At 45.6% G+C, this 15,054-nt stretch overlaps 1 protein-coding gene across 1 annotated transcript in view; it reads right to left on the bottom strand.

Moving 5' to 3' along the window:
* Positions 1 to 15,054, bottom strand: part of elnb (elastin b) — a 38,165-nt gene that overhangs the window by 20,113 nt on the left and 2,998 nt on the right. Inside the window, exons 5-36 of the mRNA XM_072702083.1 lie at positions 14,655 to 15,005; positions 14,498 to 14,524; positions 14,073 to 14,396; positions 13,917 to 13,943; positions 13,552 to 13,815; positions 13,396 to 13,422; positions 13,091 to 13,294; positions 12,935 to 12,961; positions 12,600 to 12,833; positions 12,444 to 12,470; positions 12,109 to 12,342; positions 11,957 to 11,983; positions 11,565 to 11,855; positions 11,409 to 11,435; positions 11,104 to 11,307; positions 10,948 to 10,974; positions 10,511 to 10,840; positions 10,357 to 10,383; positions 9,933 to 10,253; positions 9,777 to 9,803; positions 9,415 to 9,675; positions 9,259 to 9,285; positions 8,897 to 9,157; positions 8,741 to 8,767; positions 8,356 to 8,634; positions 8,204 to 8,230; positions 2,030 to 2,098; positions 1,885 to 1,950; positions 1,301 to 1,348; positions 1,150 to 1,209; positions 946 to 984; positions 522 to 593 (exon numbers count right to left, since the gene is read on the bottom strand). Coding sequence (XP_072558184.1) covers positions 522 to 593; positions 946 to 984; positions 1,150 to 1,209; positions 1,301 to 1,348; positions 1,885 to 1,950; positions 2,030 to 2,098; positions 8,204 to 8,230; positions 8,356 to 8,634; positions 8,741 to 8,767; positions 8,897 to 9,157; positions 9,259 to 9,285; positions 9,415 to 9,675; positions 9,777 to 9,803; positions 9,933 to 10,253; positions 10,357 to 10,383; positions 10,511 to 10,840; positions 10,948 to 10,974; positions 11,104 to 11,307; positions 11,409 to 11,435; positions 11,565 to 11,855; positions 11,957 to 11,983; positions 12,109 to 12,342; positions 12,444 to 12,470; positions 12,600 to 12,833; positions 12,935 to 12,961; positions 13,091 to 13,294; positions 13,396 to 13,422; positions 13,552 to 13,815; positions 13,917 to 13,943; positions 14,073 to 14,396; positions 14,498 to 14,524; positions 14,655 to 15,005 — 4,263 coding nt within the window. The remainder of the gene's footprint in view (positions 1 to 521; positions 594 to 945; positions 985 to 1,149; positions 1,210 to 1,300; positions 1,349 to 1,884; positions 1,951 to 2,029; positions 2,099 to 8,203; positions 8,231 to 8,355; positions 8,635 to 8,740; positions 8,768 to 8,896; positions 9,158 to 9,258; positions 9,286 to 9,414; positions 9,676 to 9,776; positions 9,804 to 9,932; positions 10,254 to 10,356; positions 10,384 to 10,510; positions 10,841 to 10,947; positions 10,975 to 11,103; positions 11,308 to 11,408; positions 11,436 to 11,564; positions 11,856 to 11,956; positions 11,984 to 12,108; positions 12,343 to 12,443; positions 12,471 to 12,599; positions 12,834 to 12,934; positions 12,962 to 13,090; positions 13,295 to 13,395; positions 13,423 to 13,551; positions 13,816 to 13,916; positions 13,944 to 14,072; positions 14,397 to 14,497; positions 14,525 to 14,654; positions 15,006 to 15,054) is intronic.

Genomic DNA, 15,054 nt, shown 5'->3' with positions numbered 1-15,054 from the left:
TCTTTAGGTATCCAGTGAATATCATTTTGAAGTCTGAGTGTATATTTAGGGGGGTGGGCTTTGGGCTGCTGATTTGGGCCCTACCAACTTTGAAACCAAACCTACTCCCTTGCCCCATCCCTTTTAATGTGTCAAAAACACAGTGGGAAAGTTGATGCTACATTCAGCATTAGATAAGCCTGAAAATACCTGGATTGTAATCCTGGAACTAATGTTGTAGAGGAATGTTTCTTAAATATGTTGTTTGCAGTGTAGACTACTGCATCGGTCCAAATCTGCTTATCATGTAGTGTACCAAAAGCCAGCAGCGGTGGTCACAGTCCTGCAGAGGTGGACATTTCACCTCCAGGGGGTAAAAATCCAGGCCAAGATTGTTTCAACCAACCAGTTGAGTACTCCGTGATTGTTACTCTTTATACTGAACTGGTTGGTTGAAAAAAAATCTTGGTCTGGATTTTTACTTTCTGCACTTGAAATGTCCACCTCTGCAGATGTGAGTTGTTTTCCGTCAGCGACCATACCCTGAATTTTGGGGGAGGTCAAGGGGTAGCCACTGAAGATTCCTGGCTGGCGCAGAAATGCATCACGGCCTCCTGCAAAGACAATTACTGTGGTACGTACGTGGGATTTTCTGAAGAATCCATATATGCAGGTTAATAACCACACTCATCCGCATATGCATTTTAACAGCAGCATGCACAGTCACAACTATATACCTAAACTCAAAGAATGTACGCATATGTGCACATATACCAGAAAACAAGGAATCATTACTACCTTATTATGTACTTACGTTATTGTCCTAATTGTCCTAAACTTATATTGTCTATAAGTTAGAATGTATCCAAACAAAGTATGAATATGATACATTTAACTGTACATTTGAATGTTCCTAAATAAAACTTGCATTTGTAACTAATCAAAACAGTTTAGAGCAATGCTTACCAGTAGCTCCATATATACCCTGCCCAAGTTGGCCCGTCCCTGATGGATGAAGCAGAATAGAAACTGAGAAGGAGATATGTGAAATTGCAAAGGTAATATCTTTTATTTACCTAAAGGGGTTGAACTTGATAGAAAATCGACAGATGATGCAGAGATGAAGAAATCAAATGAGAGACATACTGTACTGTATCACTGAAGCCTTACCTTGTGGCTGAAGTTCTGCCCCTGTCACCACACCAGGCACTGTCCCCCAACCACCGAGACCTTAGAGGGGAAATAGATTTATTGGCTTCTACTGGCCAAAGACTCAACAGCATCTAAGGGAACACAAGGGAATGTAATTGCAGAAACATACCTTGCGCTGGTACAAGTCCACGCTGATAGAGTCCAGGTATTCCCACACCTACATCCACACAATAGATAGAGAACAATTATGGGTTTCACTGGGTAGGAGCATCAGCACAGAAACTCAGATTTCCTGCTATCAGTTCCATCATGCAAGCTCTCCAGAAAATCGGTTTTCATAGCTAATATGCAAAGCAGGGCTTTGGAGGTGATAAGTACTGAACTCTGATAAATACTGAACTGGTGCTGAAGGATTATACCTGAAACTGTTAGGTTGTAGGATTGATTGCAAGGTATTATTGATACTGTACTCTTTAGAAAGTTTTATTTCGGTGGGGGGTTGGATAAGTAAATAAGCAAGTGAGCAAAAAAGTGGAATGAATGAATGAATGAATGAAACCTAGTTAGGCAAACATACAAAGATTATTCATAATGAAGTTTGAGGGCCATGCAAATTACAGGAGTTCCCAGGAAAAACAGCAAAACCAGATGGCCTTGACATATGGGAAAAATGGGAATGATGGCAGGTATGACATAAATTAGGGAATTATAAGAGTCATCAAACAGGTTTGGTTTGTTTCCTCTTTACCTTACCTGGTACTTTTGAGGCCTTCCCTCTGGCTCCCCCTACTGGCAGACCAGTTTGGGGAATAACAGGAACTAGCAGGGAGAAATGTGATAAATGGCAGTAGGATACTGGTTTATCATTGTTATTGCTGTATTATGTTAATTGTCTTACCTCCAGCTGCACCTGGCCATGCTGCTCCTCCTGGACCAACCCCTCCCAGCCCTGTCCCTCCAGCTCCACCTAGGCACACATTGACGAAGCAACGTACACTATATGGACAATAGAAATGGGACACCTGGCCATTACACCCACAGGCACTTTTATGACGTCCCATCCTAAATCCATAGGCATCAATATGGAATTGGTCCCCCCTTTGCAGCCATAACAGCTGCCACTCTTCTGGGAAGGCTTTCCACAAGATTTTGGAGTGTGTCTGTGGGAATTTTTGCCCATTCCAGAAGAGCATTTGTGATGTGAGGCAATGATGTTGGTCATGAAGGCCAAGCTCTCAATCTCCATTCTAGTTCATCCCAATCGGAAGCATACAATTGTCTAAAATGTCTTAAGAACATAAGAACATAAGAAATTTACAAACGAGAGGAGGCCATTCGGCCCATCAAGCTCGTTTGGGGAGAACTTAGCTAATAGCTCAGAGTTGTTAAAATCTTATCTAGCTCTGATTTAAAGGAACCCATGGTTTTAGCTTCCACTACAATAGCAGGAAGACTATTCCATACTCTGACTACACGCTGTGTAAAGAAGTGCTTCCTCAAATTTGTTTTAAAATGTTCTCCCGCTAATTTCCACTTATGGCCACGAGTTCTAGTATTTAGACTAATATTGAAATAGTCATTTGGCTGAACAGCATCCAGACCCGTTAGAATCTTATAGACCTGAATCATATCCCCCCTTAGTCTCCTTTGCTCAAGGCTGAACAGATTCAGTTCCGCTAACCTCTCCTCGTAAGACATTCCTCTAAGACCAGGAATCATTCTCGTAGCTCTTCGTTGCACCTTTTCTAAGGCAGCAATGTCCTTCTTGAGGTATGGTGACCAAACCTGCACACAGTATTCTAGGTGGGGTCTTACCAAGGAATTATATAAGTGTAACATCACCTCCCTTGACTTAAACTCCACACATCTAGAGATATAACCCAACATTCTGTTCGCCTTTTTTATTGCTTCCCCACATTGGCGAGAGTGGGACATGGAAGCATCAACATACATACCGAGATCTTTCTCGTAATCAGCTACCTTTATTTCAGTGGAACCCATAAAATATCTGTACTGTATATTTCTGCTCCCTGCATGGATTACCTTACATTTATCTGTGTTAAATTTCATCTGCCAAGTATCAGCCCATTCGCTAATTATTCGCTTGGTATGCATATTAAGACATTTGAAGTGTGTCTATGGGAATTTTTGCCCATTTCTATGCTTCTAACTTTGTGGCGTTTGGGGAAGGCCAATTTCTGTACCAGCATGATTGTGCCCTAATGCACAGAGCAAGGTCCATAAATACATAGTTGGGTGAGTTTGGTGTGGAGGAACTTGTCTAGTCTGTACAGAGCCTTGATCTCAACCCCATTGAACACCTTTGGGATGAACACAGCAACTACCCTGCTATATTCACCTATGTTTAACTTTTGGTGCACTAACTTAACGATTTTTCCAGGTTTAACACCAACTCCTTGCAAAAGAAAAAACACTATAAATAGCAGCAGAAAATGAGTTCCCCTTACATATCAGAAGCTCTTTAAACAGACAGTGGAGAAACCTCACAATGCTACATAGATATGAATCAGTCTTCGAGTCCTCGAACCTGCCAGAAGGCCTCCTGCTGCATGTCCACCAGCACCCAGACCACCAGGTCCCAATCCTCCACGTCCTATTCTACCAGGACCAACCCCAATAAGTCCAAGACCACTTGGTCCTACTCCAGCCAGCACCAGTCTACCAACTCCTACTCCATCTGGTCATATTCCACCAAGTACCAATCTCTCAGTGCCTATACCTTGAGCCCCATATCCACCTACAACTGTATAATGTACAGATCAGTCTTTCTCAAAGATTTGGGAGACATGGAAATATGACTTGATCTTTAGCTCACCTGTCTTGCCAGGTTTTCCTTCAACTCCGGCTGGAAAATTGTCAGACTAAAATTAATCAGTTTCTCTGAATTTCTTTCTTCTGAAGACAAACTAGCAACTTTACCTGGCCTAAATCCCAGACCACCAATTCCACCAAGTCCACTAGCTCCAATTCCACCAGGTCCTGCTTCACCTGGTCTTACACCCGCAGCTCCCAGTCCCCCAATGCCTAAGCCAAAAGGCCCATAAGCACCTACATGGGAAAAATACAAATGAATCAGATTTAGCAGAAACAAGAAGAAGAAGGAAAGGCTTGGACATCTGCTTACCTATCTTGACAGGTTTAACACCCACTCTTTAAAAAGAACACATCATTAGATGTGGCTGATGTAGACTCCCTTTTGAAAATTATGCATTATTTAGCTAGAGATAATAATGAGTTTTTCTATCTGTACCAAGGCCACCAGGTCTTACTCCACCTGGCCGTACTCCACCAGCTCCTATTCCACCAGGTCCTATTCCTGTAGTACCTAAATGCTGGGCCCCATAACCGCCTACAAGCCAAAACTGGCCCAGCCGCTTAGGTCACCAGCAATGAGTTTTCTGCGAGCCAGATCAGCCAGAGGAAAACACGTCACATAGCCATAGTGCTGTAACTAACGCTCCCTTACAGTACAGGATAGATGTCTCATTTGTGCCTCTTTTGGGACTCCCTGAGCAACTGCTCATTTGACACAAACTCAAATCAGATTCTGTGTCTCTTCTCGGAAAGGACACGGTACCAAAGGAGTCCAGTCTTCATCTCAGGTCATTGGATAGCATCCATGTCCTGCAGCTATACAGCAAGACAGGGAGCACCAGGACTCTGATGGCTTATACCTTCTCCCTCTTAAAAAGATATTGGGAGCGCCACACACCCCTTTCCAGTGACCTCATGACCCCCCGTGCTCTCCCAATCCATCTACTGACTTCATAGGAAAAGTCACCAGAGACATGAATGTCACTGCTGAGGTAAGTGAACATCTTGACAAGGTTGACACTCTCTCCGCAGACAGACACACTGCTGATGGCTATGCCCCAGAGATCATAAAAGGCCTGGATCTTGGTTTTGATCCAGGACACTCACAAACCCAGACACTCAGATTCTTCATTCAGTCTCTCGAGAGCCCCAATCAGAGCCTTCATTGACTCTGCAAAGATCATCATTGACAAAATCAAGATCAGTAAATCTTTCCTCATCAACAGTTGCCCCACAGCTGCTGGACCCCACCACCCTGCCCAACATCCAGTCCATACAAACACTGAACAATACAGAAACAAGAACACACCCCTGACAAACCCCAAAATCCACACAGAGGTTCTGGCTCCATTCTGTACAGCTCTCACAGTACCAGTGTATAGACTAATCATGATGTCCAGCAACTTTGGGAGATCCTATGAAGTCTCAGGATGTTCCACAGGGCAGCTTGATCAACTAAGTCAAATGCTTTATGAAAATCAACAAAGGCTGCAGAGATGATGATATTTGCATTTGCGCTCAGTGAGAACCCTCTATAACATGATGCTATTGATGGTAGACTTCTTACAAGTAGATCCAGACTGCTCCAGTCACTGGTGGCAAGCAAGTGACTGCAGATCCTGTTCAGGATGAACCCAACAAGGACCTTCCCGGGCTCTGAGAGCAGTGTTATTCCCCAGCAGTTAGGGACAAGAAGTCACATTTCCCAGTCAGTTGGGATGATGCCTGTCTCCTAAATGGAAGCAAAGATTGCATGCAAGGTCAGACGGACAGCCTTACCACCAGCCTGGAGAAGTTCACCTCAAATATCATAGATCACTTAGGTTTTCCCGGCCTCCAGCTGGCTCACCACCTGTTCAATCTCAGTGAGATTGGGTGGTTCACAGCTAATCGGAGGATGGGCCCCAGGAACCGTGGACCCAAAGGTATCCAATGTCTTAGCCAGAAGATCAGCCTTAAACAGCTTAAACATCACCTGCCCTGACTTCTACTCTCCGAGGAACAGATTCAGATGTGTGGAATGCTTCGATTCCAGGATGTGGGTCACTTACCCACAGATGGTGTGTCACTTGATCACATATTTCTCTAATAAACACCTCCTTATCTGGACCTAGTGCCCTCACAGCTATCCTTCTCAGTTTAATCAATACTTTATACAGTGGTACCTCAGTTCTCAAACTCATTAGAACTCGAATTTCTTAAAAGTCGAACCAGCCAGTTCGAAAAAAATTTATCTAGAACTCGATCTGAATCTCAGAAGTCAAACCGTGAATGCCCACCTAAGATAACTTGTACGCGCGGGGAAATGAGTCACGCGGCACATCTCTCAGCGGAAACAAAGGGTAACGCTTCAGTCTCCGCCTCGCATTCGCTGTGATAGCATCGTGCATGTTTATACTAGCTGAATACAAATATTTAGGCAGTAAAAATACATTTAGACAATGACAGACAGTAACCGTAATTATTATTATATAATAAAATACATTTAAAAATAAAGATTTCTTATTAATTATTTTAACATTAATAATAAACCATTAATACATATAATTATAATAATATTGTTGTGCAGAGCGGGGATGGAATGGAGACAAAGGCGCAGACGTCAGGGTATCGGGGAATACGGGGTTTAATTACAGGTATGGCAGGCAAAACGCAGATGGACAATACAATGACTGAACTGGGGAAACATACTGAAACGCGGACTAAATACAGAGGACTAATGACAACAGCCAGAAACAGCTGATCACACGAGGATTCCACATGGGGTTAACGATGGGGCGTGGCACACGGAAGGAGCGGACGATTGGGGCAGGACACATTGTTTTTTTTAACTTTACACATTGTTTGGATACATTTATTTTCTTACTTTACAAATTACTGTTTTGATAAATGTGCTTAGATGTGTTTAGTACAGTATATGCTCTTCTTGTTTTATCCGGTTCATTTTGTGTTTAAATGCTAAAAAAACATTTTTAGGTGTAATTTTTTGGGGCCGACAACCAATTAATTGGTTTTCCATTAATTGGCGAAAATTCGATCAGAACTCAAACTTTTTAGGATTCGGTCCAGAGTTCTGAACGGATTAAATTTGAGTTCTGAGGTACCACTGTACTTCCGGTACAGACCAGAGTTGCTATTAAGCTGTGTACTGTGACTCCTCTTGTTAATATCCAGGGTGACCTGTGAGATGAAGCACCTGGCTACACCGACACAGCCTTCAGCAACCTCCGGAGTCTTATCATGGAAGGTCTCCCACATCATGTTAGGATCAGCAGTCGCACCCAAAACTGCAAGTTCTTCTTTTGTAGACCCTGCAGTTGTGTAGGTCATTAGTGGAACCACAAGTGTTGTAGTCCAATGATGCAGCTCAGCACGCTGTGACCAGGATCCAGTGACCTGCAGACCCTGACATTTTACAAAGTCTAGGAACATGGAGTCACTTTCACCATGGTCACCAGACCTGTGGGAACCGACAAAGTCCTCATAGCAAACCTTGTCAGTGCCAGTGGTCACAGTGAAGTCAACCATGATCAGAGGAGTGTCCTGGGCACTGATCAACCACTGAGCAAAACTGTGAATAAAATGTTTCCCTCACTGAGATATCACTCATTGCAGTTGGAGCATACACTGAGACAACAGACAAGATATCCAGAGAGTGACTTACTGTAATCTGAGTCTCACTAAAATTAGTGATGTCGATACAGCAACAGCTACTCCCTGAGTATGGCAGCCATTAAAGGGACCAGACCAATAATAGGTATAACCATCTACCATGTGTACCTCAGAGTGTACTGCCATTAAAATGCAGGGGAAAGACGTGTTTACCCAGATGGGCTGCCGCAAATTAAGTCCTAAGTGCTGCCATGCAGCGAGCGACCCTCAGCAGCACACCAATTCCAATACCCAACAGGGTAGACCCCAATGGTTCCCCGCCAATGTTAATGCTCCCAAAGGCTTTCCTCCATCCGCTTTCTTATGCGTGCAGCCTACCTGTGGGTGGCTGCAGCAGAGCAACTCCCATGGAGAGCAGAAAAGAATCCTGTCCACTATCTTGGAGATGTGTGAAGTTTTTGCTACTTCACAAGCTCCTATTCCACTTGGATCTAATCCACCAGGTATCACTCTTGTACGAACACCTTGGATCCAAACCCAATGACACAATGCTAAAAAACAGACAGAAATCTCTATGATAGTCTCTCGGAGACAATAAGGTTGCAGAACTCAGATAATAACTCACCTGTCTTGCCAGGCTTGCCACCAACACCTGTTGGAAATAGCAAAACATTATCATTGGAAATTACAATAAAATTGTATTCCTTCTCAGTCTATCATTTTCCCTGTGACTCTTTCTTCTGAGTGCTGCCTGGTATGTGCAATGAGTATATGTACCTGGTCCCAGCCCCAGGCCTCCTGGGCCACCAGTGCCAATTCCTCCAGGAATGAGTCCACCAGGTCCTAATCCTCCAGGCACTAGTCCACCGGGTCCTAGTCCACCAATTCCGACACTAGCTGGTCCTACTCCGCCAGGGTAAACTCCACCAGGTCCTAATCCTCCAGGCACTAGTCCACCAGGTCCTAGTCCACCAATTCCGACACTAGCTGGTCCTACTCCGCCAGGCAAAACTCCACCAGAACCTAGTCCACCAGGTACCAATCCAGTACCTACACCTTAGGCCCCATTTCCAACCACACAAAATATAAGGCACACATTAAACACTATGATAGATTCTGAGAGAGGAGAAGAAGATAGGACTCAAATGATGAAATAGCTCACCTGTCTTGCCAGGTTTAAGACCAACCCCTGTAGGAAAAATCATCAAATTATCAGTGATGAATACAATGCAGTGTCATTCTCTCATTATCTCTCTGTAAATGTGTCAGTTATTCTTTTTCTTAAGTACTACCTAGTATTCATAATGACCACATGTACCTGCTCCAAGTCCCAGGCCACCTAGACCACCAGCTCCAACTCCACCAGGAATCAGTCCACCAGGTCTAACTCCACCTGCTCCTACTCCACCAGGCAGTAGTCCACCAGGTCCTACACCAATTCCAACACCAGCTGGTCCTACTCCACCAGGAAGTAGACCTCCAGGTCGTACTCCACCAGGAAATAGACCTCCAGGTCCTACTCCACCAGGAAATAGACCTCCAGGTCCTACTCCACCAGGTACCAGTCCAGTACCTACACCTTGGGCCCCATATCAAATGACACATAACATAAGTCACAAATAAAACTTTATGATGGGCTCTGTGAGACAAGAAGAACTTAGGACTCATATAATAGCTCACCTGTCTTGCCAGATTTACCACCAACCCCTGTCAGAAAAATCATCAGATTATCAGTGGTGATTACAATGCAGTGCCATTCTCTCACAGCCTCTCTGTAAATATCTCAGTTATTCTTTTTCCTGAGTACTACCTAGTATTCATAATGACCACATGTACCTGCTCCAAGTCCCAGGCCACCTAGACCACCAGCTCCAACTCCACCAGGAATCAGTCCACCAGGTCTAACTCCACCTGCTCCTACTCCACCAGGCAGTAGTCCACCAGGTCCTGCACCAATTCCAACACCAGCTGGTCCTACTCCACCAGGAAGTAGACCTCCAGGTCGTACTCCACCAGGAAATAGACCTCCAGGTCCTACTCCACCAGGAAATAGACCTCCAGGTCCTACTCCACCAGGTACCAGTCCAGTACCTACACCTTGGGCCCCATATCAAATGACACATAACATAAGTCACAAATAAAACTTTATGATGGGCTCTGTGAAACAAGAAGAATTTAGGACTCATGGAATAGCTCACCTGTCTTGCCAGATTTACCACCAACACCTGTCAGAAAAATCATCAGATTATCAGTGGTGATTACAATGCAGTGCCATTCTCTCACAGCCTCTCTGTAAATATCTCAGTTATTCTTTTTCCTGAGTACTACCTAGTATTCATAATGACCACATGTACCTGCTCCAAGTCCCAGGCCACCTAGACCACCAGCTCCAACTCCACCAGGAATCAGTCCACCAGGTCTAACTCCACCTGCTCCTACTCCACCAGGCAGTAGTCCACCAGGTCCTGCACCAATTCCAACACCAGCTGGTCCTACTCCACCAGGAAGTAGACCTCCAGGTCGTACTCCACCAGGAAATAGACCTCCTGGTCCTACTCCACCAGGCAGTAGACCTCCAGGTCCTACTCCACCAGGAAGTAGTCCTCCAAGTCCTACTCCACCAGGAAGTAGACCTCCAGGTCCTACTCCACCAGGTACCAGTCCAGTACCTAAACCTTGGGCCCCATATCAAACAACACATAACATATAAGTCAAAAATAAAACTTTATGATGGGCTCTGTGAGACAAGAAGAATTTAGGACTCATGGAATAGCTCACCTGTCTTGCCAGGTTTACCACCAACCCCTGTCAGAAAAATCATGAGATTATCAGTGGTGATTACAATGCAGTGCCATTCTCTCACAGTCTCTGTAAATATCTCAGTTATTCTTTCTCCTGAGTACTACCTAGTATTTCTAATGAGTACATGTACCTGCTCCAAGTCCCAGACCACCTAGACCACCAGCTCCAACTCCACCAGGAATCAGTCCACCGGGTCTAACTCCACCTGCTCCTACTCCACCAGGCAGTAGTCCACCAGGTCCTACACCAATTCCAACACCAGCTGGTCCTACTCCACCAGGAAGTAGACCTGCAGGTCGTACTCCACCAGGAAATAGACCTCCAGGTCCTACTCCACCAGGAAATAGACCTCCAGGTCCTACTCCACCAGGTCCTAGTCCACCAATTCCGACACCAGCTGGTCCTACTCCACCAGGAAATAGACCTCCAGGTCCTACTCCACCAGGTACCAGTCCAGTACCTACACCATGGGCCCCGTATCAAATGACACATAACATAAGTCACAAATAAAACTTTATGATGGGCTCTGTGAAACAAGAAGAATTTAGGACTCATGGAATAGCTCACCTGTCTTGCCAGGTTTACCACCAACCCCTGTCAGAAAAATCATCAGATTATCAGTGGTGATTACAATGCAGTGCCATTCTCTCACAGTCTCTCTGTAAATATCTCAGTTATTCTTTCTCCTGAGTACTACCTAGTATTCATAATGACCACATTTACCTGTCCCAAGTCCCAGGCCACCTAGACCACCAGCTCCAACTCCACCAGGAATCAGTCCACCAGGTCCAACTCCACCTAGTCCTACTCCCCCAGGCAGTAGTCCACCAGGTCCTAGTCCACCAATTCCAACACCAGCTGGTCCAACTCCACCAGGAAATAGACCTCCAGGTCCTACTCCACCAGGTACCAGTCCAGTACCTACACCTTGGGCCCCATATGAAATGACACATAACATAAGTCACAAATAAAACTTTATGATGGGCTCTGTGAGACAAGAAGAACTTAGGACTCATATAATAGCTCACCTGTCTTGCCAGGTTTAACACCTAATCCTGTTGGAAAAGTTATCAGATTATCAGTGGTGATTACAATGCAGTGCCATTCTCTCACAGTCTCTCTGTAAATATCTCAGTTATTCCTCCTGCTTAGTACTACCTAGTATTCCTAATTAGCACATGTACCTGCTCCAAGTCCCAGGCCACCTAGACCACCAGCTCCAACTCTACCAGGAATCAGTCCACCAGGTCTAACTCCACCTGCTCCTACTCCACCAGGCAGTAGTCCACCAGGTCCTACACCAATTCCCACACCAGCTGGTCCTACTCCACCAGGAAGTAGACCTCCAGGTCCTACTCCACCAGGAAATAGACCTCCTGGTCCTACTCCACCAGGAAGTAGACCTCCAGGTACTACTCCACCAGGAAGTAGACCTCCAGGTCCTGCTCCACCAGGTACAAGTCCAGTACCTACACCTGGGACCCCATGATGAATGACACAGAAAACAAAGCACACATTAGTCTCTATGATGGGCTGTGTTAGACAAGAAAAATTTAGGATTCATATAATAGCTCACCTGTCTTGCCAGGTTTAACACCTAATGCTGTTGGAAAAATCAACAGATTATCAGTGGTGATTACAATGCAGTGTCATTCTCTCACTGTAAATTTTTCTCAGTTATTCTTTCTCTTGACTACTACCTAGTATTCATAATGAGCATATATGTACCTGTCCCAAGTCCCAGGCCACCTGGACCACCAGCTCCAACTCCACCAGGAATCAGTCCACCAGGTCTAACTCCACCTGGTCCTACTCCACCAGGCAGTAGTCCACCAGGTCCTACTCCACCAGGCAGTAGACCTCCAGGTCCTACTCCACCAGGAAGTAGTCCTCCAGGTCCTACTCCACCAGGAAGTAGACCTCCAGGTCCTACTCCACCAGGTACCAGTCCAGTACCTAAACCTTGGGCCCCATATCAAATGACACATAACATAAGTCACATATAAAACTTTATGATGGGCTCTGTGAGACAAGAAGAACTTAGGACTCATGGAATAGCTCACCTGTCTTACCAGGTTTACCACCAACCCCTGTCAGAAAAATCATGAGATTATCAGTGGTGATTACAATGCAGTGCCATTCTCTCACAGTCTCTCTGTAAATATCTCAGTTATTTTTTCTGCTTAGTACCACCTAGTATTCCTAATGAGCACATGTACCTGCTCCAAGTCCTAGGCCACCTAGACCACCAGCTCCAACTCCACCAGGAATCAGTCCACCAGGTCTTACTCCACCTGGTCCTACTCCACCAGGCAGTAGTCCACCAGGTCCTACTCCACCAGGCAGTAGACCTCCAGGTCCTACTCCACCAGGAAGTAGTCCTCCAGGTCCTACTCCACCAGGAAGTAGACCTCCAGGTCCTACTCCACCAGGTACCAGTCCAGTACCTAAACCTTGGGCCCCATATCAAATGACACATAAAATAAGTCACATATAAAACTTTATGATGGGCTCTGTGAGACAAGAAGAACTTAGGACTCATGGAATAGCTCACCTGTCTTACCAGGTTTACCACCAACCCCTGTCAGAAAAATCATGAGATTATCAGTGGTGATTACAATGCAGTGCCATTCTCTCACAGTCTCTCTGTAAATATCTCAGTTATTTTTTCTGCTTAGTACCACCTAGTATTCCTAATGAGCACATGTACCTGCTCCAAGTCCTAGGCCACCTAGACCACCAGCTCCAACTCCACCAGGAATCAGTCCACCAGGTCTTACTCCACCTGGTCCTACTCCACCAGGCAGTAGTCCACCAGGTCCTAGTCCACCAATTCCGACACCAGCTGGTCCTACTCCACCAGGAAATAGACCTCCAGGTCCTACTCCACCAGGTACCAGTCCAGTACCTACACCTTGGGCCCCGTATCAAATGACACATAACATAAGTCACAAATAAAACTTTATTATGGGCTCTGTGAGACAAGAAGAATTTAGGACTGATGGAATAGCTCACCTGTCTTGCCAGGTTTACCACCAACACCTGTCAGAAAAATCATGAGATTATCAGTGGTGATTACAATGCAGTGCCATTCTCTCACAGCCTCTCTGTAAATATCTCAGTTATTCTTTCTCCTGAGTACTACCTAGTATTACTAATGAGCAGATGTACCTGCTCCAAGTCCCAGGCCACCTAGACCACCAGCTCCAACTCCACCAGGAATCAGTCCACCAGGTCTAACTCCACCTGGTCCTACTCCACCAGGCAGTAGTCCACCAGGTCCTAGTCCACCAGGAAATAGACCTCCTGGTCCTACTCCACCAGGCAGTAGACCTCCAGGTCCTACTCCACCAGGAAGTAGTCCTCCAGGTCCTACTCCACCAGGAAGTAGACCTCCAGGTCCTACTCCACCAGGTACCAGTCCAGTACCTAAACCTTGGGCCCCATATCAAATGACACATAACATAAGTTACAAATAATACTTTATGATGGGCTCTGTGAAACAAGAAGAATTTAGGACTGATGGAATAGCTCACCTGTCTTGCCAGGTTTACCACCAACACCTGTCAGAAAAATCATGAGATTATCAGTGGTGATTACAATGCAGTGCCATTCTCTCACAGTCTCTCTGTAAATATCTCAGTTATTCTTTCTGCTTAGTACTACCTAGTATTCCTAATGAGCACATGTACCTGCTCCAAGTCCCAGGCCACCTAGACCACCAGCTCCAACTCCACCAGGAATCAGTCCACCAGGTCTTACTCCACCTGGTCCTACTCCACCAGGCAGTAGTCCACCAGGTCCTAGTCCACCAATTCCGACACCAGCTGGTCCTACTCCACCAGGAAATAGACCTCCAGGTCCTACTCCACCAGGAAACAGACCTCCAGGTCCTACTCCACCAGGAAATAGACCTCCAGGTCCTACTCCACCAGGAAGAAGACCTCCAGGTCCTACTCCACCAGGAAGTAGACCTCCAGGTCCTGCTCCACCAGGTAGAAGTCCAGTACCTACGCCTTGCACCCCATGATCAATGACACAGAAAACAAAGCACACATTACTCTCTATGATGGGCTGTGTGAGACAAGAAAAATTTAGGATTCATATAATAGCTCACCTGTCTTGCCAGGTTTTAGACCTAATCCTGTTGGAAAAATCATCAGATTATCAGTGGTGATTACAATGCAGTGTCATTCTCTCACTGTAAATTTTTCTCAGTTATTCTTTCTCCTGAGTACTACCTACAGTAGTATTCATAATGAGCATATATGTACCTGTCCCAAGTCCCAGGCCACCTGGACCACCAGCTCCAACTCCACCAGGAATCAGTCCACCAGGTCTAACTCCACCTGGTCCTACTCCACCAGGCAGTAGTCCACCAGGTCCTACACCAATTCCCACACCAGCTGGTCCTACTCCACCAGGAAGTACACCTCCAGGTCCTACTCCACCAGGAAATAGACCTCCTGGTCCTACTCCACCAGGCAGTAGTCCACCAGGTCCTACTCCACCAGGTAGTAGTCCACCAGGTCCTAGTCCACCAAATCCCACACCAGCTGGTCCTACTCCACCAGGAAGTAGACCTCCAGGTCCTACTCCACCAGGTACCAGTCCAGTACCTACACCTTGGGCCCCATATCAAATGACACATAACATAAGGCATACATAAATATT

Source organism: Paramormyrops kingsleyae, chromosome 18 (assembly GCF_048594095.1).
Source record: "Paramormyrops kingsleyae isolate MSU_618 chromosome 18, PKINGS_0.4, whole genome shotgun sequence".
Classification (NCBI taxonomy): Eukaryota; Metazoa; Chordata; class Actinopteri; order Osteoglossiformes; family Mormyridae; genus Paramormyrops; species Paramormyrops kingsleyae.
Note: the sequence above shows the minus strand (reverse complement) of the source record. Positions and strands in the feature narration are given on the sequence as shown.